Consider the following 23529-nt stretch of genomic DNA (forward strand, 5'->3'; position numbering starts at 1 on the left):
AGCAAAAATATTCATAAAATATCTAAACGAAAATTTGATTGGGTGAAGAGTAGAAACATTGTTTCCGATTCGACCATTCAAACTCGGTAAAACTCAGCAGTTTGTAAAAGTCACAAAAAGAGATTTATAGCGCATTTGAAACCCTATGTTGAAAGGTTGAAGCACATGTGGAAAAAAGCGGTGGAAAAAACATGGTTTGAACACGCAACTGAAGACTTACAGATCATGGAACGGAGCTAGCATCTATTTTGAATGTGCAGGACACTACCAAAAAAGACTGGTCCACTTGTGTGAGGCTGTAAACTGCCCAGGTAACAAACCAAACGTTCTACAAATATTTTGTGTCAATAGTGTTTTTTTTTGTTCGATGATGTATACGTAATTCGATTTTTCTCAATAATGTTTATGTTTGATTCTTTTTCTTATTAAATATCCTGTCGTAATTTATGGTCTGGGCTAGACAGGAGTTTTGCAAAAATACATGGACTTAAGTCGTAGTTAACTAATCCCAATATTTTTCACAATTTTAATGTGGGCTTTTAAGGTAGCTATCGTGGGCAAGATTACAAAATATGGAAATCACACACCACTCAATTCATTGTGTATAAACGGCAATTCACAACTGCAATAGACAACGAATTTTACGATTGATATTTGAGAATACGATTGGAGACTTCAAGCTGTGCGTTAGTCGCCCTGGGAGTTTGACCATGGGTCACTGAGCTGGAGACAGATTTATTGAGATTTTTAGATTGTTCGACTTGGGCGCAGCAGTACATTTAAGCAGACTTGGACAACTAGATTTTTTTTCGTTTTTTTTTAAATAGATTAGAATTTTCTTAAAATCTAGAAATTAAACTAGAATTAGATTTAAGCCAACCAACTTTAGTTTGTTTCAAATTTAAACTTATAGATTTGCACATTTAAAACAATACGATTCGGTGCATCTAAAACGTGTTTAAACGGAGCTGAGTGCCAAATTTTACTGATAAACGTGTTTCAGTGATGTAGTTTGGTCTTGTTAACTGTATGGTTTTGTGCGCATTGGTTAAAAAATGCATGCTCAGATCACATGCCAAAAAGTGCCGTTGGAGCGATTTTCGGAAAACTGTGAATTAGAGTAGAATTAGAGCTTACTCGATAATTCTAAATTAGATTAGAACTAGTGTTACCGCCATTTTGCTCTAATTTGCCCAACTAGAATTCTAGTTTTCCAAGTCTGCATTTAAGCAACCCTGATTCCAGTGTCTAAAAGTATACATATCAAAGTATTTTGTTATAAATTTTACAGTATCCTAAAACATTGGTTAGACATCGTGACCTTTTGCGTAAAACAAGAACAGCAAATTCGCAGCGGGCTGTGCTAATATTTTCTGTTTGTTTAACTTGAAGCTCTTTAAGTTAGCATAGTCTTACCGCTTTATGGTCGTTGTTTAGCTACGGTTTGCCAACACAGCATACAGTCATTTTATTATTAAAACCCGGCGTATTGCCTTACATTGCCAAACCTAAAACAATTGAAAAGTTAATTAGGAACACTATGCACGGACTTGAAAAGTAGTTTAATCATAAACATTACTGCCAAGGTAGTGGTGTATATAGAATACATCGTGTAGACGTTTCGACAATCTCTGTTGTCATCATCAGTACATGTTTTGAAACATTCTATATACACCACTACCTTGGCAGTAATGTTTATGATTGAAAAGTTAATGTTTGGTAAAACTTTCATTCAGATTACTATATTTTGAACGACTGAAGAACACTGAGAGAGCAAATTGTATCATTAACAAACATCGACCCGGAAACAGCATAACATTGAAATCATCTAATTCATTTCGTTCATACCATAACAATCATTCAATTTCGACGTTCATTCCGTTGCTACATGCTCATTCATTTTACTCCTACTGTTCATTCCGTCCCGTCGACCCATTCTTTCTATTATGATTGTTCATTTGGTTAATGCAGCTTCCATTCGTTCCATTCCGACAGTTTATTATGTTTATACTGCTTAGTTCGTTTCATTCCGAAGGTTCATTCTATTTATACAGCCTCATTGATTTCATTCCGACAATTCCTTCCATTCCTACAGCCCCATTGATTTCATTCCGATAGTTCATTTTGTTCCTGCAGCCCTATTCATTTCATTCCGATAGTTAATTCTGTTCATACAGCCCCATTGATTTCATTCCGACAGTTCTTTCTGTTCATACTGCTTTGTTTTTTTCATTCCGACAGTTCATTCTGTCTATACAGCCCCATTGATTTCATTCCGACAGTTCATTCTGTTCATACAGCCCCATTGATTTCATTCCGACAGTTCATTCTGTTCATACTGCTTTGTTTGTTGCATGCCGACAGTTTATTCTGTTCATATAGCCCCATTGATTTCATTTCGACAGTGCGTTCCGTTCCTACAACCTCATTATTGATTTCATTCCCACAACACCGTCATTCATGTCATTCCGACAGCTCATTCTGTTCCTACAGCTTCATTCCGACATTCATTCTGTGCATACACCGTCATTCATTTCATTCCGACATTTGATTCTATTCCGACAGTGTTCATTCCATTCCGTATACTAGTGAGCGTTCCGACCATTCATCATTCCGTAAATTAGTGTTACCCTAGCAATTAAAACTGGGTCTTTAGTGCATTGTGATATTCCATCTAGTTTTAGTTCTGCAGGAGCTTTGTGTAAAGTTTGTTTTTGTGACAACAAACTATTAATAATTTTCCACATTCCACCAATATCATTTCTGTGATCTGTTAGTTCATTTTCAATGTATTTATGTTTAGCTTCTCTCAGAATGCGGTTTAGCTTGTTACGATACTGTTTATATTGGTCATGTTTACTTGTACTTGAAATCCCTGACCTACATAAAGCATGATACATTTTATTTTTTACTGTGATTGATTACAAATTCCTTATCCAAGGTTTCTTGGCCAGTTTTCTTCCTCTTCTACTCACTGTGGTCAGTGGTGCATGGTTAAATGAAAAAAATTGATGTAATATAACAGTGGTATTTTCATAACAGAATCTTCTATATCTGAAATAACTTCTTCACTGATAAATTGGGTCTCATTTTTAAGGAATTTTTCTGTTCTATCACAGCAAGTTGAATGCAATAAAACAAAAGTTGGCAGGTAGACATTGTTTGTGTAAAAGTGGTCAATAAGAGTTTGGCTGTGGTTCTTCAAACGAGTTGGTTGACATATTAATAATGAAAAATCATAAATTTGCAAAGAATCTAAAAAGTTTTGAATACTTTTTACTTCCTTGTATTGCATGAGATCTATGTTAAAGTAACCACATATATACATGTTACAAGTTGTCAATAAGAGTTTGGCTGTGGTTCTTCAAACGAGTTGGTTGACATATTAATGATGAAAGATCATAAATTTGTAAAGAATCTAAAAAGTTTTGAATACTTTTTACTTCCTTGTATTGCATGGGATCTATGTTAAAGTCACCACATATATACATGTTACGGCGAAAAATTGCTCCCCTTTTTTAATAATGTTAATCGTGTGAGACCATAGAAATCGTTTGTAGTGCAGGGACGAAGTGGGTGCGCGCGTGCTGTGTTGTTTCTTCTGCTTCTCGTGGTTCGTATCGGTCGTCTGCAGTAGGGAGTAAGTTCATTATTACGATTCTTAACGCTTGTTGCATAGAGCCGACATGATCCACAAAAAGATCAATTTCGTTCTTGTCTTTTATTCTGGTTACAGAACACAAATCAAGCTCATTTATCTCAAGGAAAGGATACGATGGAAAAGAGAAAGATCAACGACAAACATTGGCTTTTTAAACTGAAACTCATTTTTCGTGCGATCATTCCAGAACAGTACCTTCTTTTACTCACATCGGTTATTAGTTTGTTTTAAGTTAAACGCTTGCAAAGATATGCAGCACTGCGATGGATTGCACAACTATTTCGAAACACCCAGTTTGCGCAACAGCCTGTCTTATCGTCAAGCTGTTGGAACATACGAAGAAGACGGGAACATGTAACAACGACACTCAATATTTCCTTCCAAAAGTTACTGAATCATGAGAACCGATGGAACAGTAAAGTTACACCGCTCGATACCATATGTCGCAAAAGCAGCATATAAATTCCATGGAACGAAAAGTCATGGTTGCAAAGTTACCATTTTCCATTACTTAATGCTTAGCCAAACCAAAGTGCCAAAATGATGGTTTGAAAGCACTTGACCGCTATAGCAGCGTAACACGAGATTCTTAAATGAGCGACTTGATCTCTCGCAAATAACTAAATTGTATAAATATCTGCTTTAGTAATAATGTATGTGTTTTATTTAGGAATCAATATTAATTTAATTCAAACAATTATGTAAATGCGGTGAAGTTTCTATAAAGCCATAAGTATTCGGTGAGTGTGTCAATGCTTCACTTCGCTGTTTCAGTTTGTGACCTATTTGTGTTGCTAAAAAAAAACGCGTGTACGCATGTCTCCGTGATCTCAATTTCGGATGAATATACCATCTTGTTGACCGTACATGTCGTTTGAGATTCTTATACAGCTGACTACTTTTTGCCGCCAAGACAGTCAATTATACTGTTAATAGCCACAGCGTGACTGTTAGCCGAAAAACGGCAGTCACAACCATATTAATGGCTGTGTGTTAGTTAGTGGTCATTGTTGTGAGCATTTTTTTCTTTATTGTTGTCCAACCAAAACACTTAGACTTTTTTCGACTCCTTTATTACAATTTATTTTTCGATTGTTGTGATTTTGCCGTGTTTGCAACCGTTTTTTTCGAGCCTGTGTATTTTTCCCGAGTATTTCAGTGCCACATTATCACTTCGTGATCCGTGCAAGTAAACAAAGTACACATAAGATACCATCTGTTGTTTACACTCATGTGCATCAATGTGTGACGAACATAACGTCACAATGGAGTTGCCAATTTAAGATTTGTATTACTTGTTTTTACACAAAATAGAAGGTGTTTCTATATATTGCCAATTTATATTTTCTATAAAGGCTTGAGAATCTTGGAGCAGCACCCCCAAAAATTTTCGGAACAAGCCGCCACCGTGCAAACCTAAAAACTAATGCAGCTCACAAAAGCGTGGCGTTCAAAGCACACGCTCTCTCGCGGATGAATATATCAATGCGTCCTCGTCACTAACAAAGGAGAAATGAAATAACCAAGCGAAACAATTCGCTGTGAGAGTCAGGCATATTAAGTTTAGAAAACTCGAGCATGAGGTTGGGGAAATATCAATAAAGGATCGACTATTTTTTGGGCAATGAATTGCTCTGACGATTTCATTTTATATTTTCCACTGTCGAGCAGATACGGCCAAGCGTTTGGCTAATAGCTCGTTGGTCTGAAGCAGGGGTGTCGAATTCGTACACGCCATTTTTGTGTGTAATAACTTAAAAAATTCTACCTACTCATTTTAAACTTACCGTTGCTCTTCTGGGGATTGGATATTGGCAAATACAAACTCTATCGGCCAAAAAGCTATCGGATTATTTTATGCCTAAAACTATAAATGTTTCTTTCGAATCTAACTGCTTAAAAAAGATCCCAAGCAATGTGCGAAAAGTTTAAACATGTGCTATTGGGCCCTCGAGGAACATTTTTGAAATTATCCTGCCTATCGTGAAAAAAGTTTAGTTACCTTTGGTTAATACTCCCTCTTCAGATACTAAGATGCAAGCCGGATTTGGAGGTCGTTTGATGCAACTGTGGTGATTTCTAGACCAATGATTGTCTGCGTAGCAAACCTTAGTTTAGGCTTGCGATTTTTTGTCTGGGGACTGTCATATTCAAGCGTGCCACATGTTGGACATCCCTGGTCTAGGGTCCTTTAGTATTTATGAAGTTTGACCAACCCCGAGGGGTAACGGCACCGCGTTGTTAGGCGTGACGTGCCCGAAATTCATCGGTCTGATGATTTCGTTTTTTGTGTTTGTTTTATTATCGCATTGAGTTTTTTTCGTATCGCTTCCTTTATTGGCGTTACAATAAACAAAAGATGCCTTTCGTATTTATGAAGCGTGATCATCCTTTTCGTCGCCCCTTATGTTGTTGTACAGTTACTGAAAGTGTGTGGAGTCACAAGCATTTCAATATGACTTGTTCATGCTTTTGAAAGTGATTTTTAAATCTTCTAAAATTTTAGTGGAATTAAGTGCCTTTCAAATTATACATTCTATTCTATTGCTGTTAGTAGATTGCTAAGAATAAAACAATCATCTGCTACATCATTCATTCAGGTAAGCCGAGAACAGCAGGCGAGTCTTCGCACAGCTTCTGTGACATAATAAACTAATTTCCACCTAAACAGTGTTATTGGAAGCCATATTGTGAGATTGAATTGGTTCATTCGCTCCATAACGTGGTATTATAAGGTGTTTAATTACTGCTTATAAATATATATTAGTAACTTACACAGATGGAAAAATGCCACCCAATTAAAGTTTGCAAAGCATATCGCATCTTACAGTCACGAGCCTAGTCAACGCCCGATTGTTTAGACAAGAGCCGAATAACCGGTTGACTTGTCTTAAAAGTGGCGAGCCTTCACCGCTCACGTCTTTTCTTTAGCTGTTATGCACCAGTGGTCGGTGAATATTTCCCATTGTTGTTCGTTTTCAATATTTTGTGAAATGCTGTGTGCATTCATATCGCTGTAGTAAGTCTGCCACAGTCTGGCCCTACAAGCTATTTGGTGTGGCCCGCACCAACACTAATTAAGAAAAAACATTATTGTGCACGTGTAAAAAAAGTTATATGGTCCTCGCTTGAGGTCCGAAATTGGTTATACGGCCCAACTACGAAAAATGTTGCACGCCCCTTATCTGTTTGCAAAATGTTATTTCAAAATAAAGTTCACGTTATACGTGCGAGCCTGTCACACAAGCAAGGCAAGACTTTTGACAGGACTAGCTTGACCCTCAAACAATGCACCTGGAAATCGACTGAAATCCCAAATAAGGATTACTTAGAATATTGCAATTCACTCAAATAAAAGAAATAGCAGCGACTTAAGGAAACGTATAAACCACATCGTAACTACTGCAGCGGTGTATAAATATTTGTGTCGACTACACCACATACAAAATGTTCCCCTACACAGCATAAGATTGCTTCCGAAGTCCAATTACCTTCAAAATGATGTTTTTGAATAAAGGCCCTGCAAGGCCCGAAACTTCCTCTACGGATCAACACATTTTAATTTTTTGGATGTCAGTGACTTCCTATTAATAAACAAGGTCTTATGACGTAAATCGGTTGTCATTTTGGGATTAATGCCTTGTTGCGATATATAAAATATCTTAAAAACCAGATGTAAGACTTGACTAACACGCGAAATATTTGACCAAGCCTTTCAGCGCTGTATGTGAGCATACGTTGTTCACGCTACTTAACCGTGACGACAACTACGCACTGACGTCACTTTAAGAACGGTCAATTATACGGGTCGGTGCGCACAGTAGGAGTTCCAAACATTTGTAGTTGTGTAGTTCTATTACGAGTGCTGAGTTTTAGTAGAAACGTATTGACTCATTTCTTTCGGCGGGAAAGGAAGTTTTGTGCAGTACTGCCACCAAGGCTTTTTTAGAGAATAATCAGGGAAAGTAAGACGTTTGTTGTACCGACTGACTAGACTGGTTAAAAAGTATTTTTGTTTGGAGCAGAAAAACTATGCAGCATTTGACTTGTCCCTGCTTGCTTACTTTAATTTTGAAAGATATATATCAAAACGTACAAAAATCGGAGGTATTCTAGTACACAGCTAAAATATTCTATGCGCAGCAACTGGTCATATTAGCACAACAGCGATGTAAAGTTGGTGCGTATATTAATCATTTTTGTTGTGGCGCTTTGTTTGCATTCTTTGTTAAGAAAACACAACCTAAATATTCTACCAGTGGTCTGTTATGTTGGGCTCGTGGTCTGTCATTAGATAGACTTAACTGTTAAGCAAGCAACGTACTTGTACTACGACCGGAAAATTATTAGTTTTTTTACACAAACGAGGCTTATAAGTTTATTTTAGGTCGTTCCTGCACTGCTTCGCTTTTCAATAAAAGCTTAAGTTTGCTTAAAATTTTGTTTTAGCACTAATTATTTTGTCTAATCAAGTATTTTGATCTATGGTTTGATGTTATAGTTTAATTTCAGTTTTAACATCGCATGTGTGAAAGGGCTTATTTATGCAATTTTATTGAAAAACAAGTAGCTTAACTTTTAAGCCTAACAAAAACAAGATCCTTGTTAACTAGGGGTCCGTGAGGCAATTTTGGGGGGACCGCGAAGCGGTTAAAGTAATTCTATAATCTTTTTTGGCGTCAGTTTGTGCCACTAAAAAAGTTTAAATCAAAGTAGAATTGAGAATCGACTGTCTTCATTGCTAAACAATTGCCTTTATTAAACGACAACTATTAAAAAATGCAATTGTTCGCGCACAATCGTAATGTTTTTGTCCAGTTTGTGATGTCACATGCTGTCTTTGAATGATTGTTATGCGCAATTTTGCATAACTAGCTGAAATCCTGCAATTAACTTTCGTTTGTGTGAAATACACATCTAGGCTTAAGGACCGCGAGCCCTCGAAATAATGGCGAAGGGGCCGTTTTGCAAATAATATGAAAAAGATTGGGAACCGCTGGATTAGACGAAGATCTGGTTTATCCGCTGTCGTTTTTGTGGGATAAACGTTCATAACAAATACCCCCACATTATAAAACGTTCAATGTCCTTTTTATGCAGATACGCTATGCGGCATTTAGCATGTCCCTTTTGTGCTCTGATGGACTGGTAAATTGCTTCCTGCGATAAAAGAGCGTACAAAAGGCGCAGCCGTACAAAGATTTGAACGTGCAAGCAAAAAGTTTTGCTTTAATCTTTATACATTTTTGCGTTCACATTAGTTTTAACTCACTGTACATCTGTTGTAATTTTATGGTTAACCCAAAAGTGCATAATTTTGCGATGATATGTCATTAACAGATTTTGCATTCATTTAACTAGCAAACAGCCTTAAAACGCCATCCAAGACCAATTGTCTATTGTGTTTGATGCCTTGGCCTTTCTTGATCTACACCTCTCAATCACACTTTAGGGCTTTTCGAAAACGATTTGGGTTCGGGCTAATATTTTTGCAAGATAAAGATCACTTAAACTAATTGCGACGATTATCTTAAGTTTCACCGACGTAGAAAATTACAGGTTTGTTAGGTTGACATTCTCTTGTTCATCCTTACATACTTAAGTTAAAAATTCTATTGTAAGTGGGTTTAAGTGGTATGAAAGCAACGGTTAGCAAAATATAGTCTTTGAATTTATTAACAACTACTGTGTCTCGGAACATTTTTTTTCTACTTGACGTTTTGTTTTTGCTTTTTAATAGAGTCAAGGTAAAATGTTTAGTATATAATGTGCAACGTAACGCCGTTCCAGTAACATTGAAAGTAATCTTGATCACCCAACGTGAAGAGAAATGAATTCCTGGGATTCAGACTCCAATCAGTCATCCTCGCGAGGTGAAAAGACCTTTTGTTCGTCTACAACAGGGGTGTGCAACCTTTTTCGTCGGTGGGCCATATAAACAATTTCGGACATCAAGCGCGGGCCACTCTTTTTTCCTATACCGTATTTACACGTTTTTTACCCCACTATTGGTGCGGCTTGCATTGTAATATTATGTCGATATTATTTCCCCACGCCTGCGCTTTGTTTTATTTTGCGTTTTAATTTTCTTTCATGTTGGCTTTTACACGTCAACAAACACTCCATCGCGTAGAGCTATTTGTGTGACTATAACAGCTGTTGACAAATAGGTGCACTCTGTAGCAAAAAAACGAAGTTTTATTATACAACAGTATCTAACATTGTTGTATAGGGCTTGCAATCGTGTAAGTACGATACACAATAAATTTGAATATTCTTATGACACACAATTTTAGTGGGACACTTGAAGTTGAGAGTCCTTACACAGCTTGTCAATGCGGGCTTTGACAGAAGTGGTAGCTACCCTTAACTGACTAACTAAATTTTCATCAGTCAGCTGACTTCTACATCTTGTTTTGGTGAGCTTCATTTTAGAGAAAAATTGCTCACAGCAATAGGTGCTACCAAAAAGGGAAGTCATTCGTCTTGCATGTCGGGACAAATTGGGAAACTTTTCACACATGTATAGTTTGTAAAAGTCTACCAAACTTTTTTCAGAATATTTTCTCTTTGTGTCCATGTCAGCCTGCAGTTCAACGAGTTCCATTTGGTAATCGTCAGGACTGTCTTCCACTAGGAAATCAAAAGGTTGAGCAAACAATTTCAGTTTCATTTCATTTTGTCTAAAATCTGGAAATCTGTTTCCAAACTCATCATGCAGCTTCTGTACACTTGCTACATAGTTAGCGCAATCCAGATCAGGAAATTCTCGTTTCCTGGTTGCAAGACACGTGAAATGGATCAACGTAGCTCTACTCAACTGAAATTGGAAAAGTTTTAATTTATTCTCAAAAGCACTGATATGCTCAAACAGCTTATTCACAAGCTGACTTTTTCCTTGTAATTTCAAGTTCAGGTCAGAGAGATGCTGTGTTATATCTGTGAGGAAGGCTAAATCATTCAACCAGTTGTCATCACTCAAAAACGCCACATTCTGATGTTTGCTTTCCATGAAAAACTTAATCTCCTCTCGTAGATTCCAGAACCTCTTTAGAGTGGCAGCTCTACTAAGCCAACGTATTGCAGAGAAGTACACAACATCAGCATACTCACTGTCCATGTCATGCAGAAAAGCTTTAAATTGCCGATGGTTTAAACCTCGTGCTCGAACGTAATTTACACACAGGACAACACTTTTCATGACGTCTACAAAATCAAGAACTTTGGTACACAAGTTCTCTTGGTGAATAATGCAGTGGCTCACAACTACGTCCTGTGCTTCAACTGCATTGAGAAATTTTGTGGTGAATCCATTTGTTTTACCTTTCATGGAAGGAGCACCATCTGTTGTAATACCACACAAGTTAGCAGGATCCAGTTCGAACTTTTTCACTACCTTAAGCACCTGTTCACAGATATCCTGTCCTGTGGTTGTCGAATATAGACTTCCCATATCTAAAAATTCTTCGACAATATCAAAGTCAGCAGTAACAGCTCTGATGAAAATGACGAGTTGGGCTGTGTCACTAATGTCAGTGCTCTCATCTAAAGCCAGACTGAAAGCTTCACATGATTTTAGTCTCTCTTTTAAAGTCTCTTTAATATCATTTGAAAGACAATTTGTTCTGCGCGAGACAGTAAAGCGCGAAAGGCTAGTTTGTTTTACCAACTGGGTTTTCTCTGGACATGCATATTCTGCGAATATTGTCAAACAATGTTTAATAAATTCTCCGTCACTGAAAGGCTTTCCTTTTTCGGCCATACTTTCACAAATCTTAAAACTGAGTTTTGTCACCAGTTCTGTGTCTTTCTTGTAAGTGGTGAAAACATGTTGTTGTTTTTTCAAAGAATTTTTCAAATGTTCTATTTTGTCCACTCGTACCTGACCAACCATCCCATCATACTGGGAGGAGTGCTTACTCAAATAATGTCGTTTAATATTATACTCTTTCATGACAGCAATTGTATTTTGGCAGACGAGACAGACAACACCTTCGTTAAGTGGCTCAACAAGATATTTTGTGCACCATTCGCTGTTGAATAACCTTCCTTCGCCATCAATTTTTCGTTTCCTAGCTGTTAACATTTCGCAAGCCCTGACACTCCTAAAATACCCTTTCAGTCTGCTGTCGCAGATATATAACTTAAGAAAACATTCCGCAATAAGCTTGCCAAGTCAACTTTAAAATGTGAGGTGCAAGTAAGTTTCGTCCCAACACTGCCTTTCACAACAAAGTAATTGTTTACTACACAAAGAGGAATATTACGTCACATTCGGTTTAGATACGCAACAAGCACCTAATGCGAATAGAAGACTAAAGGTCTGGGTGAATTAAGTTCAATGCGCTGGTTTAGCTTATTCTTGTTACGTATAGCAACTTAGGAGATTTACCGAAAACTAGCCAGGATTTTTTGCTAAAATGTGCATTTTTACTTGCTCTGAATTTAGAATGTTGTTGCGGGCCACACTAAATGGCTTGGCGGGCCGGATTGTGGCCCGCGGGCCGCGGGTTGCACACCCCTGGTCTACAAACTAGCAGAAATGAACTTCTTTCAATAACACGCAAGTCAACCCATAATAATAAGAAAGTTTCTGAAAGTGAAACTGCAGAAAGGCACGTGTTGACGCACACCAATGAAAAAGCCCATGAATGTCATGTTTGTGAAAAACGATTTTCTAGACGTGGAACTTTGAAAAGGCACATGTTGACACACCTAAGTGAAAAAGCCCACGAATGTCTTGTTTGTAAGAAAAGATTCACCCTAAGTGATTATTTGAAAACACACCTTGTTACACACACCAATGAGAAACCACATCGATGTGACGTTTGTGAAAAACGATTTTCTCGAGGGGGAACTTTGAAGACTCACATGCTGACACACACCAAAGAGAAACCTTACAGATGCGATGTTTGTGACAATTTGTTTAGTCTAAGAGGAGGATTGAAAAGACACATGTTTATTCACACCAAAGAAAAACCCCTTCAATGTCATATTTGTGGGAAAACATTTGCTCTAATTGGAACTATGAAAATACATATGCTGACACACACCAATGAAAAAAAACATATATGTTATGTTTGTGAGAAAAAATTTGCCCGTAGTGGAACTTTGAAAACACACATGCTGACACACATCAATGAAAGAGCCCACAAATGTCATCTTTGTGAAAAAAGATTCACCCGAGGCGATTATTTGAAAACACACCTGGTTACACACTCCGGTGAGAAACATCATCGATGTGATGTTTGTGACAAAAGATTTGCCCTCCGTGGTTCTTTGAAAAGACACATGTTAATACATACCGATGAGAAACCTCATCGATGTGATGTGTGTGACAAAAGATTTAATATAAGAGAAGATTTGAAAAGACACATGTTGAGACACCAAAGAAAAGTCTCATTGATGTTTTGTTTGTGAAAAACGATTAGCCCGAGGTTATTACATGAAAATACACATGTTTACACACACTAAAAAAAATTAAAAACGCACAACTTCCCCCCTTTAAACCGAACAAACAGATTTGTTTTGGCAAAAGTATCCCTTATGTCGTCACACAAACTTGGATTAAAACACAAACACGCATCTGACTTATCAAAACAATCCGCTATACTGTCACAGACTTGCTTGGGTGATATTATCAACTTTTTATCCAGCCACTAAAAATGTCTAAACTGTCTGTAGACAAAACGAAGATCAGATTTATCAGAACATTGAGCCACTAAATCGTAAATGCTGGTTTAAGGAAAAACGCAAACAGCTTGTCTCGATGATCCAGGGATCCAGGGCAAACCAAAATCTCGACGTGATTTCGTCGCTACAACTACAAACTTTGTCACAAAAGTTGCTTCCACATATTATTTCTTAGTTTTTGAAAAAGAAAATTTCCTTAACAAATGTTTTGGTTTGTAGATCTTTAGTTAATAATCACATTCTTGCTTTCACAACTATGAAACAGATGTAGATTCATGTCGTTTGCACCAAGATGAGGTTGGTTTCAATGAATCAAACGACTTTGCAATATTATAAGCGTGAAATTTCGCAAATAACATTTCAACGTGATGTGTGTAGCGACTACGTCATAATTTGTGCAAACCTTGCAATAGTGCAAATATTCCCTGTTACAGTTAAATCAGGAGGTTGATCGACCTTGCTATCTGGTATTTACCCGCTTTAATCGTATGTTTTGTATTGTGCGGTAAATTTGGCGCTGTTTTGTGTGTGAGAAAATGTGCAAGCGCCAACGGCAAAGGCATAGTTGTACAGTTAATGTCACGTGCTATGAATTTATAAAACGTACCGCTGATATAATGGCTCATAGCAGTTTTAGTCCTACCGCAGTTAACTCTTTGGCTTACTGTTTAATTACTTGCATTGAAATAATGTGTTGGTTGCTAGTTAAACTTTAATTTATATGTAAACGTTATTACTATTAATTTCTAACGACTTGTTTTGTTTCCCAAACATTCTATTTGAATAAGCATTCTATTTGAATAAGACATTCTATGTGAATAAGAATAAACAAATTTGAGGTACAAAACCCTTGTTTGTCGAGACTCATGACATTGATTGACGAGGTACAGTCTGAAAGTGAGGACGAAAGTACAGGTAGTCTTTACCTACCACACTTAATACCGCTTGGCGTGCCACCGCGCCGTCCGCTGGTTTTCTACAGAAACGTATACAGAGACTGGTGGGCTAGATTCTTTGATTCAGTAGACTATTTCGAACTCCCTCCTAGAGAAGAGTTCGTCGAAGGTGTTTTGCCTAGAGACATTGCCGTGCAAATAAGTTCATTCAATACCAACAGAAGTTACATCACTACAACGTATAGCTTCAATCAACTAATCATCAGAGATCCAGACGAGGCTGATCTTTATCACGATCTATACGCTATACGCAAGTTTACCAACATAAACACGGTGTTGCTAAGCAGGTTACGAAGGCCATTTACTACACCTTTCTACCCACAAACTTTGGTGCTGCCCAAAGTTTGGACACAAGATCTCACCATTCGCTCTGAAACTGTTGATTTACTTCTCGTCTATCACGCAAGTGAAATCCCAGCTGAGAGAGGAGGAGGTGTACACATTTTTACCATCCAGACAATAATCTTTGAACCCGACGACACTGTGGAACCTGAGGAGATTGCAGCAACCGAAGAAACTGCAGAAACTGAGGAGACTACTAGGATTGAAGAAATCTATAGATCTGTCTATAGTTCATGATTTCAGCTGCCCCACGAAAGGTGAGCAGAATTTGAACTTATATTCTTGGCTGTTATTTTATTACGGCTTGCATGTATTTTGTTGAATGTGTATGATCATTTACGGCCAAACTGTCTAAAACAATTCGCCAAGCAACTTGTGGGAATCCTCCCAGTTTACACGAAGTAATTAAATCGGCTGTTAGTCAAAGTACGCGCAGTAAAACGAAACCTAAAGATAAAGAAAAGCCCAAACAACGTACTGTCGCGTTACAGACCCCGCCTGAGACAACCATGACTACCCCAAATAACGGCGAATCCTCTAAACAAACGTCGCAAAGCGATAATGCCGTTGCAAATCGAAGTGAAAATGACAAATTACGCATCTCATTAATGAAAATTCCGCCCATTTGGCCTAACCAACATGACATAAAGGAATATTTCGCGTTTTTGGACAAATTTTATGAATCTAATCAAATCGGAGATGAAGCAACTAAATTTCAATTGTTTGTTTCTAACTTAACCCCAACGCAATCAGCCAATTACAGAAATGCTTTAACTGAAGCAACCGCTTCATTAACAGAACCCTACAGTACGCTTAAACAAGAGTAGTATTGGTTCGTCCCGGGGCTCCCTCCACCTATTTTGGTCCCGCCACCCCCGAGTGGCACCCGCTACCTATTTTGGTCCCGCCACCTATTTTATCATTGTTCTGTGAGATCGCGACCGGTCGAGAGAGAGAGAGAGAGATGAGGGCTAGAGCCGGCGGCGGTTTTTGTCTGGCTTATTTCAGGTATTTGTTCGGGGTCTGTTCGGCGCTGTCTACCTTGCATTTTCGGCTATGCTGAGAAGGTTATTTTGTTAAGAAGGTAACTGTCATTTTGCGAAATAAAATAAGCAACTATTAATGAAATTTTGTTTCCAACAACGGCTGCGTGGAAATGCTATTCACAACTTAAAAGTCGAGTGAAGAGAGGGCTAGAGCCGGCGGCGGTTTTTGTCTGACTTATTTCAGGTATTCGTTCGGGGTCTGTTCGGCGCTGTCTGGCTTGCATTTTCGGACGACTTCGGACGGCTTCGGACGGCTTCGGACGGCGGACGACTTCGGACGGCTTCGGACGGCTCGCACGTTTTCGGACGTTGGTGGTTGGAAGCTATAGGAATTTCTCACAGCTGAAAGCCTTTGAATATCTACGTTGAGAAGGTTATTTTGTTTCTTTGTCTATTTGTTACCATGCTGATGTATTGATGCTTTTATTTATTGATATGTTGTTTTTCCGACTGTCATTTTGTGAAATAAAATAAACAACTTATGAAATTTTGTTTCCAACAACGGCTGCGCGGAATTGCTATTCACAACTTAAAAAAGAAAAAAAATCATTAAACTTTGTTATTCTACAAAGAAAGGGGGGGTCACTGATAATACTAGGAAAACTTTTCAAACAACTGCTGCGCTAAAATGCTATTTACCAAGAAACAAATAAACTTTGTTATTCTCCAAAGAAAGGCGCTTTTTTATATTAGTAGGAAAACATTTTCAAACTTCCGTGCTAAAATGCTATTCACAAGTGAAAAAGAAACAAAAAAATCAAATAAACTTTGTTATTTTGCTAAGAAAGGAAGTATTTAAAAACAGCGGTAAAACAAGAACTTTTCTGCGCTGTACTGCTTTTACCCTGAAACCGGCGCTGAGCACACTATTAACAACTGTTTTGGTGAAACGTCATTTCTAAGTTTAAAATAAAAAATAGATAAACTTCGTCGTTATCAAAGGGTGTTATAATTGAGATTTCGCACTGAAACTCACGCGAAAAAATCGAAACTGGTGAATACTACAAAATGCAGCAAAGACATATTGTTAAACCTGTTTTGACTGCGTCTGTAAGTTGTTTGAAGTCTATGCAGCAATTTTCTCGATCGTCCAACCCTGATTTGACATCGTAAAAATGTAATTACGTCTCAGTCGGTGTGTCTCGTCGATAATAATCGGCGTGCGCGACAGTTGCAAGTTTTATTGTTGGGGCGTTACGCGATCTGTTGTTTGTTAGCGTAATCCCTTTAAAGGCGGCGAAATTAAAAAACTAGGCGTGTTAGTGTGTGTAAATAAAAGAAAACTGCGTTGTAGATGCGGCAACCCCCGGGGGCGAACTGACCGGGTATAAAACTCGCCCTGTAGAATCTGAAAAATTACTTACTTACATTGCAAGCTGTGTTATCTATACATCGTATAGTTGACTATTAGTTTGTCTTGTGTTTTCAACTCTGAAAAAAAAACTATGAATCCCATGCGTAGTTATCAATGCGGCAAATGTCCGGCTCTCTTCTGGACAGAAGCTAATATGCGTGCTCATGAAGCTTCTTGTTCGTCGATTATCAAGTGTTCCTATTGCGATAAGCGGTGAGTGGTATTTTTTTAAGAGTTCTTGCATTGTATTTTTAAAACTAATACGTCTTTTTCATCTGTTGCAGACTCTCGACAAAGGCGACCCTGCGTCGTCATGTAAAAACAGCGTGTCGCAAAAACCCCAACAAGTCAGCAGACGCTCGATGTCCCCGTTGTGGAATTGTGTAAGTTTTCCTTCGCCTTTAGTTTGAAGTTTACCCTTGAATTTGAAATTATCGCCTGTTATTCCAGGACCAAGGTGCGAAGCTACACACGGCACCTTGCCAAATGCTCTGGGGAGTGGGGTGAGGCTCGTGGCGTTCCGTTGTTTGAGGACGGTGCTTCCGCAAGGTAGTTAGGTAATCGCCAAAAAGCGACGGAAATTCAAACATTGCTTTTTATATGCAGTACAAGCAGGCAGTCGGAAAAAATGGAGACGGCACGATCGGCGGGTGTAGAATCGGAGATCGACACTACATCGGACCAAAGGTAGTTGCCCTGTTCTAATCGCCTTTGGTGATTTTATTTTTGCAATTGTAGTTGTTTTTCAGCGACATCGAAATTCCGCCAAACATGGTCGCGGCGTCATACGACAGCTGTAGCCCTGGTGAGGGTGACAAGGTACCCGATGACGACCTCGAACTTGCTCATTGGTAAGTCAACAACGGGTAACCGTTTTCTGAGCAATTGTGCTTATTCGGTTCCTATATTGCAGTGCGAGCGACTATGCCGACAATGAAATAGCGGAAGGTTGGTTCGAAGAAGAAGAGCCTCCTCTCATCAACACTCGGCCAACCTCGCCCAGTCCCAGTGAGCAGAGTTTCCTGATTCAAGAAGCTGTTAATAACACTTCTGGCACGTGGGACGATATTTAAGTTTTTGACACCCATAATAACTGCTTAAAGTAAAATAAAAATTACCGACGTTTTTATGTTACAGAGCGCCAGCGGAAGACGGTGAAAATCCATCGAGCCAAGGGTATGCTTTCAGAATTTTTAGCAGTCGACATAGAGTCGAGGCACACCTTACTGAAAATATTTCTTTTCTTTTTTCTAGGCAGGAAACCTTTTCCCAGCTCGTTCAAAGTGATGTAGCTAGCGAATCGGATATTCTTAGGTGGGAAAGAAACAAGGCAGTCTTGTGCGCCGCCTGCGGTTTTTGGTAAGTAACATAACAGCCGACGTGTCGGATTACTTTGTGACTTTGATAATATTGTCCGACTGTTACAGGCGTTTACCGTTGTCGGCTCACGTGTGCAATGTCATCCCATCAGACATGAATATTCAGCCTACTGCAAATTCCAGACCGTAAGTGTCTTTTTGCAGTAACCGTTTTGTGTTTTTTAAATATAAATTGTTACTCGTTTTTTTTCGTCACACCGCGGTTACCATTGCCTTTTCGGGCATTATAAAAAAACACTGGACGCTTCTTTTCCTAGGTTAGAACGCGTGTCCGAAAATGGACATGAAGAACACCTAAACGAGTCTGATGTTCGTGCATTGGAAAACGCAGAACCGATCCTGTGCGATATCTGCGGTTGTTGGTCATATTTCCTGGCGACTTTGATGCTATTAACCGACTTGTTTAGGAGTTTACCATCGGAGGGTCACGTCTGCGATGCAACCCCCCAACGACAATTCCGATATTCGCACTGTGGAAAACGCAAAACCAGGCTTGTGTTGTATCTGCGGCCGTTGGTAAGTACCCTGAAAGCAAAAAGTGTCCTATTTCTTGACGACTTTGATGCTATTAAACCAATGTTTTAGGAGTTCGGAGGGGCACGTCTGCGACGCTACTCCAAGCCTCGATCCTCAACCTTCTGCCGATTCTAGACGGTAAGTTTGCATTGACCTTTTTGTGTGATTTTCTTTTTTTTTTATAGTAAAACGGTTTTTACACCTCAGATCTCGACCAATTCAGCAGGGCGGCGCCGTAGACCGGTCTGAAAAGATGCGGGAACCGCGTCCACTGCCTGGCAGTCGCCAACACGTTATAGTCACGGAAACAGCTCTGCGCCCCGCTAGTGGCATCATCGCGGAGCGTTGGGACGCGATACGATCGCACCGGGATCTAGGTCCAATTAGTGGTGCGTTCAACTATCGATTGCCGTTGGACTGGCGCACCAGCACTGTCGCGCAGGACATCATGGCTGTGCGCTAACGGGCCTTCTGCATCAACGCAGGTTTCGGGTTTGGTCACGGGCGAAACGCGATACTTCCACACGTCAGACAACAATTTCCATTTGTTCGACGACACGGTGTTAATTCGCTCCCTCGACGAGCTCCAGGCCTTTTCTCGAGCAGGTTGCTGAGCGAGATTGCTTGGAGTGGCTTAGGCTTCAGCGCGAGGATTCGTCGTGGGTCGTGGAAGCGATCACGAATGTTACCTTTTTTTGTTATTATGTGGACGGGCCGTTTATCGGGCAAGCTGAGCAGCTTCCGATCCACTTGTTGCGGAATCGTGGCTTGGCGCTTCATAGGAACTGTCCGAGGGCGGCTGATTAAAGACAACCTGTGCTTTTTCCGCTGCCTGGCCTTGTTTCGTGACTCTAGTCCAGAAACGGTGGAGGCGAATGCGGCAGGCTTCTGTCAGCAATATTGCTTGGCGGTCGATGGCGGTTTTAACCCCGACACTTTTCCCGGTGTGAAACTGGTGGATCTGCCAGTCATTGAGGAGCTGTTCAAGCTCAACATCAATGTTTTTCATTTGGCGGCCGACGCTCCTCGGAACGGTTGCGTTTTAAAGTCGCGGAGTGTGCGTCGCCGCGCATTCAAGGAACCTCGCATCCTCAATTTACACCTTTTCAAGGAGCATTTCAGTTATATAGAAAATTTGGACATACTTGCATCAGGATGTGTGTGCAAGGTCTGCAGGAAACACTTTGGAAAGTTGTCCAAGTGCAGTGAGCACGAAAACACCTGCAAAGGTCTGGTGAAAAACGTCTATGTTGGCGGGGTGTATTCCACGTCTAAGTCAGTGTTGGATGCGCTTGACGAGGCCGGTATAGAAGTGCCCACATCCCTTCGTTTTTTCCCTTTCCGGGCTGCATTCGACCTCGAGGCGTACTTCAAAACGGAGAATCTCCCTGCAAATGCGTCAAAGACCACCTGGCACGCCGAGCATCTTCCCTTGAGCGTTTCCATTTGTTCTAACGTTCCTGGCTTCCAGGAGGCCAATTGCTTCGTCACGGATGGGGACGCTGCGAAACTCGTCGATCGCATGCTTTCCTATCTCGTGCGAGTTCAGGAGGCTTCACGCGAAGCAATGATGGAACGCTTTCAGGGCGTTTTTGACGATTTGGACAGGCTACTGGCTGAATCGTGTAAACGCGAGCCGTGCCAGGAAGTTGACAACCACCCTCTGGCAAAACTCCGCTCGCGTCTTGTCACGCACCTTACGATTTTGCCAGTCATCAGCTTCAACGGTGGGAAATATGATATCAATTTGATGAAGCGATGGTTCCTGCTCCAGCTCACCCGAACCGTCACCATCACCTTTGTGGTGAAACGGAACAATAACTTTATGTGCATCCAGACACATAGGTTTAAATTCCTGGATATGAGGAACTATCTTGCCCCAAACCATTCATATGCGTCTTTTCTTCGCGCTTTCGGATGTGACGCCGAGAAGGGATGGCTTCCATACAAATACATGACGGATCTGTCCCGACTCCACGAAACAGCTTTACCGCCTATTGACGCGTTTTACACTTCGTTGACAAAGAAGGCTTTGGCGCTTGAAGAATACCAACGCTGCGTGGAGGTATGGAGCCAGGAGGGAATGTCGTCATTGCGCGACTTTCTCCGATGGTACAACAACCTAGACGTTGTCCCATTTCTTCAAGCGATCCAAAAACACTTTGAATTCTTCGAGAGCCGCGGTGTGGATGCTTTATGGATGGTCTGTCCCTACCGGGTCTCACTTTAAATTTTTTGATGAAAACTGTCAGTCACGATGTCAATCTTACCCTGTTCGGCCCGAGACATCAACACCTTCACCGGTTGATGCGTGAGGCCGTTGTTGGTGGTCCCTCCATAGTTTTTTCAAGATACCAGCACGCTGGAAAAACCTGCATTCGTCCGATGAAATATGGCAACAGTGCCAAGGTCTGCGGTTCTGTGGTCGGCTTTGACTGCAACTCGATGTACCTGGACTGTTTAGGATCGCTGCAATGCACATCATATTTTACAGTTCTGGTTAGCAAACCCGATTCTGTCGACCGTGAAGTCGTGTGAAGTACGGTTGACTGGCGGGCGAATGGCTGGACTAACTAACAATGCAAAACACCGGAAGATCAAGTATCTCGACGAGCAACAGGCCCAAGCTGCAGTGGCATTACCGGAGTTTGAGAGACAGACCGAAGTTGGCGACGGCATTTTCGAGGTACAACTCCGGAAAAGTCGCTTAGTCCATGACTTGCCCATTCAGTGTGGGCTTCTCGTCTACCAAATGGCTAAGTTGAGGCTTCTGGAGTTTTACTACGATTGCCTCGATCGTTATGTCGACCGAAGGGACTTTCAATTGGCTCAATGTGACACTGACAGTTTGTACTATGGGATATATCAGGCAAACAGATGAGTGACGTCGGCCAAACCTTCGTCGCGAGTTTTTTTAGGCATACCACACGTGGTTTCCAGCGGAGGCTTGCGACGCCCATCGCAGCGACTTTGTCGAGCGGTCGATCGCTGGAAAGACATTCCATGCAGCGGCATGCTGTAAAGCCAACAAAAAGCACCACCTTAGGACTCCGGGATTGTTTAAACTGGAATGGGCCGGTCAGGCAATTGTAGCCTTAACGTCAAAGACCTATTACTGCCACGGGTCGACGGATAAACAGGCGGGCAAGGGCCTGAACAACGCGCAGAACCCCTTTGACCTACAGCGCTATCTGGATGTTTTGAATTCGGCGACCAGCTCCAGTGGAACAAACGTTGGATTCAGATGCCTGAACCAAAGCGTTTTTACGTACGAGCAGACCCGTCAGGGTTTGACGTACTTTTAACCAAAACGCAAAGTTCTGGCGGACGGCTTTTCGACTGCTCCACTGGACATCTAAAACCCGGACGACATCCACACACACCCATACACCCAGATCAAAGGTAATTTACGGTTGGGCGTGTGCGAAACACGCTTTGTTTGTTGCTGTTGTTGATAAATTACAACCTGTTTTTTTTTTACAATCCACCCCTATCGAACTTAGTTTATTACAGCAGCGAGGGTCATAAAGCGAAATTCACTGTACCAATAAAAGCGCCATGCCTGCGATAGTTGAGTACTCACACCCAAACTTTACAACCTTACCCGCGGTCGTCGAGGGACATTAAGTACCCCGCCTCGTACGCCGCCACGGCCCCGGGTCAATTTTGCCGGATAAAAGCGCAACGACGTCGAGTAAATATTCACACTGATTCATTTCCAGACAACTGAACATCAGCAGAAGCAACAGCAAGCAAACAAGCAAGCAGCATGGAAACACCAACCAAACGACCCATTCTCGCAGATATTACCAACGCCCCGAAGAGAGCTCGTTCGATTTTCGCCGGGATTCGAGGAAAGCGCGCCCGTGGAAGTAAGTACAAAAATACCTTGCACTAATACCGGCAGCGGAAATAAATTGTATGATAACGCTTGCTCTATTTTCCACAGTCGCTCCAACACCGCATTTGCGCTGCGCTACCTTGACCCTCAAAGTTGGCAAAGGCGATTTTTTCGAGACCCAACAGCTCCGCGCTCTCTGCGCCCACCTGTTCGAAGAGACTCTCCACATCCTGGTGTTTCCCACACCGGCGGAAGACGGCTACAACCGGGTGCAGGTCGTGTACTGGGCGACTTGCGATAGCGACAAACAATGTCTGATCGCCACGCGGGTCAGAAGAGGTGAAAAACGATGGCGCGTGGATCAACTTTAAAACCTGAACGGTTTTTGCCGCCGAGAAGTACTTCAAGCCGATCATCAAGAACGTGGTTTGCTATGAAGTCAACAACAGCTTTCGAAACCTGGTCGATTCAGGCGAGCGCCAGCAACTCGAAATGCTGGAACGCCTGTTTCACGACGAGGAAGCAACCACGCTGGCCCCACTCAACCTGGCTTTCGACAGCGACTGTTGATTTACTTAAAAAATTTTTTGGCAAAAAAATGATTCTGTAAACCGAGTACTCTTTCTTTTTGTGTGTTTTTTCTGTGATGTTTTTCTTTTAAAAAAATTTTCGGGGGTATTCGTAACGTAATAAAACAAAGCTATAACTGTCGCACTTGTGTCAAAAAACAGTTTGTCAGTG

At 40.7% G+C, this 23529-nt stretch overlaps 5 protein-coding genes across 6 annotated transcripts; 4 read left to right on the plus strand and 1 right to left on the minus strand.

Moving 5' to 3' along the window:
• The first annotated feature begins 9366 nt into the window (after positions 1–9366).
• On the plus strand, positions 9367–14185 carry LOC145220104 (uncharacterized). Its single transcript, XM_080087396.1, has one exon. The coding sequence runs from the start codon at positions 12134–12136 to the stop codon at positions 13079–13081; it is 948 nt and encodes a 315-aa protein (XP_079943522.1). The 5' UTR covers positions 9367–12133; the 3' UTR covers positions 13082–14185.
• On the minus strand, positions 9954–11747 carry LOC145219524 (general transcription factor II-I repeat domain-containing protein 2A-like). The gene has a single exon (XM_080086879.1). The coding sequence runs from the start codon at positions 11745–11747 to the stop codon at positions 9954–9956; it is 1794 nt and encodes a 597-aa protein (XP_079943005.1).
• A 2317-nt stretch (positions 14186–16502) lies between the features above and the next one.
• Positions 16503–18902, plus strand: LOC145220107 (uncharacterized). 2 transcript variants are annotated; one of them, XM_080087401.1, is made up of 10 exons: positions 16504–17265; positions 17337–17435; positions 17503–17601; positions 17659–17739; positions 17802–17903; positions 17966–18105; positions 18190–18228; positions 18307–18411; positions 18480–18557; positions 18839–18902. In XM_080087401.1, the coding sequence occupies exons 1-8, from the start codon at positions 17144–17146 to the stop codon at positions 18342–18344; spliced, it is 720 nt and encodes a 239-aa protein (XP_079943527.1). In that variant the 5' UTR covers positions 16504–17143; the 3' UTR covers positions 18345–18411; positions 18480–18557; positions 18839–18902. The 2 variants fall into 2 exon arrangements, with proteins under 2 accessions (XP_079943526.1, XP_079943527.1); XM_080087400.1 differs by having other exon boundaries at positions 16503–17265; positions 18190–18411.
• Positions 18868–19410, plus strand: LOC145220121 (uncharacterized). Its single transcript, XM_080087415.1, has 3 exons — positions 18868–18947; positions 19017–19085; positions 19155–19410. The coding sequence occupies exons 1-3, from the start codon at positions 18868–18870 to the stop codon at positions 19408–19410; spliced, it is 405 nt and encodes a 134-aa protein (XP_079943541.1).
• A 219-nt stretch (positions 19411–19629) lies between these two features.
• On the plus strand, positions 19630–23499 carry LOC145220099 (uncharacterized). The gene is made up of 3 exons (XM_080087391.1): positions 19630–22349; positions 22670–22819; positions 22897–23499. The coding sequence occupies exon 1, from the start codon at positions 19630–19632 to the stop codon at positions 21175–21177; it is 1548 nt and encodes a 515-aa protein (XP_079943517.1). The 3' UTR covers positions 21178–22349; positions 22670–22819; positions 22897–23499.
• Positions 23500–23529: the final 30 nt, after the last annotated feature.

This window comes from Phallusia mammillata, chromosome 3 (assembly GCF_965637545.1).
Source record: "Phallusia mammillata chromosome 3, kaPhaMamm4.hap1.1, whole genome shotgun sequence".
NCBI lineage: Eukaryota > Metazoa > Chordata > Ascidiacea > Phlebobranchia > Ascidiidae > Phallusia > Phallusia mammillata.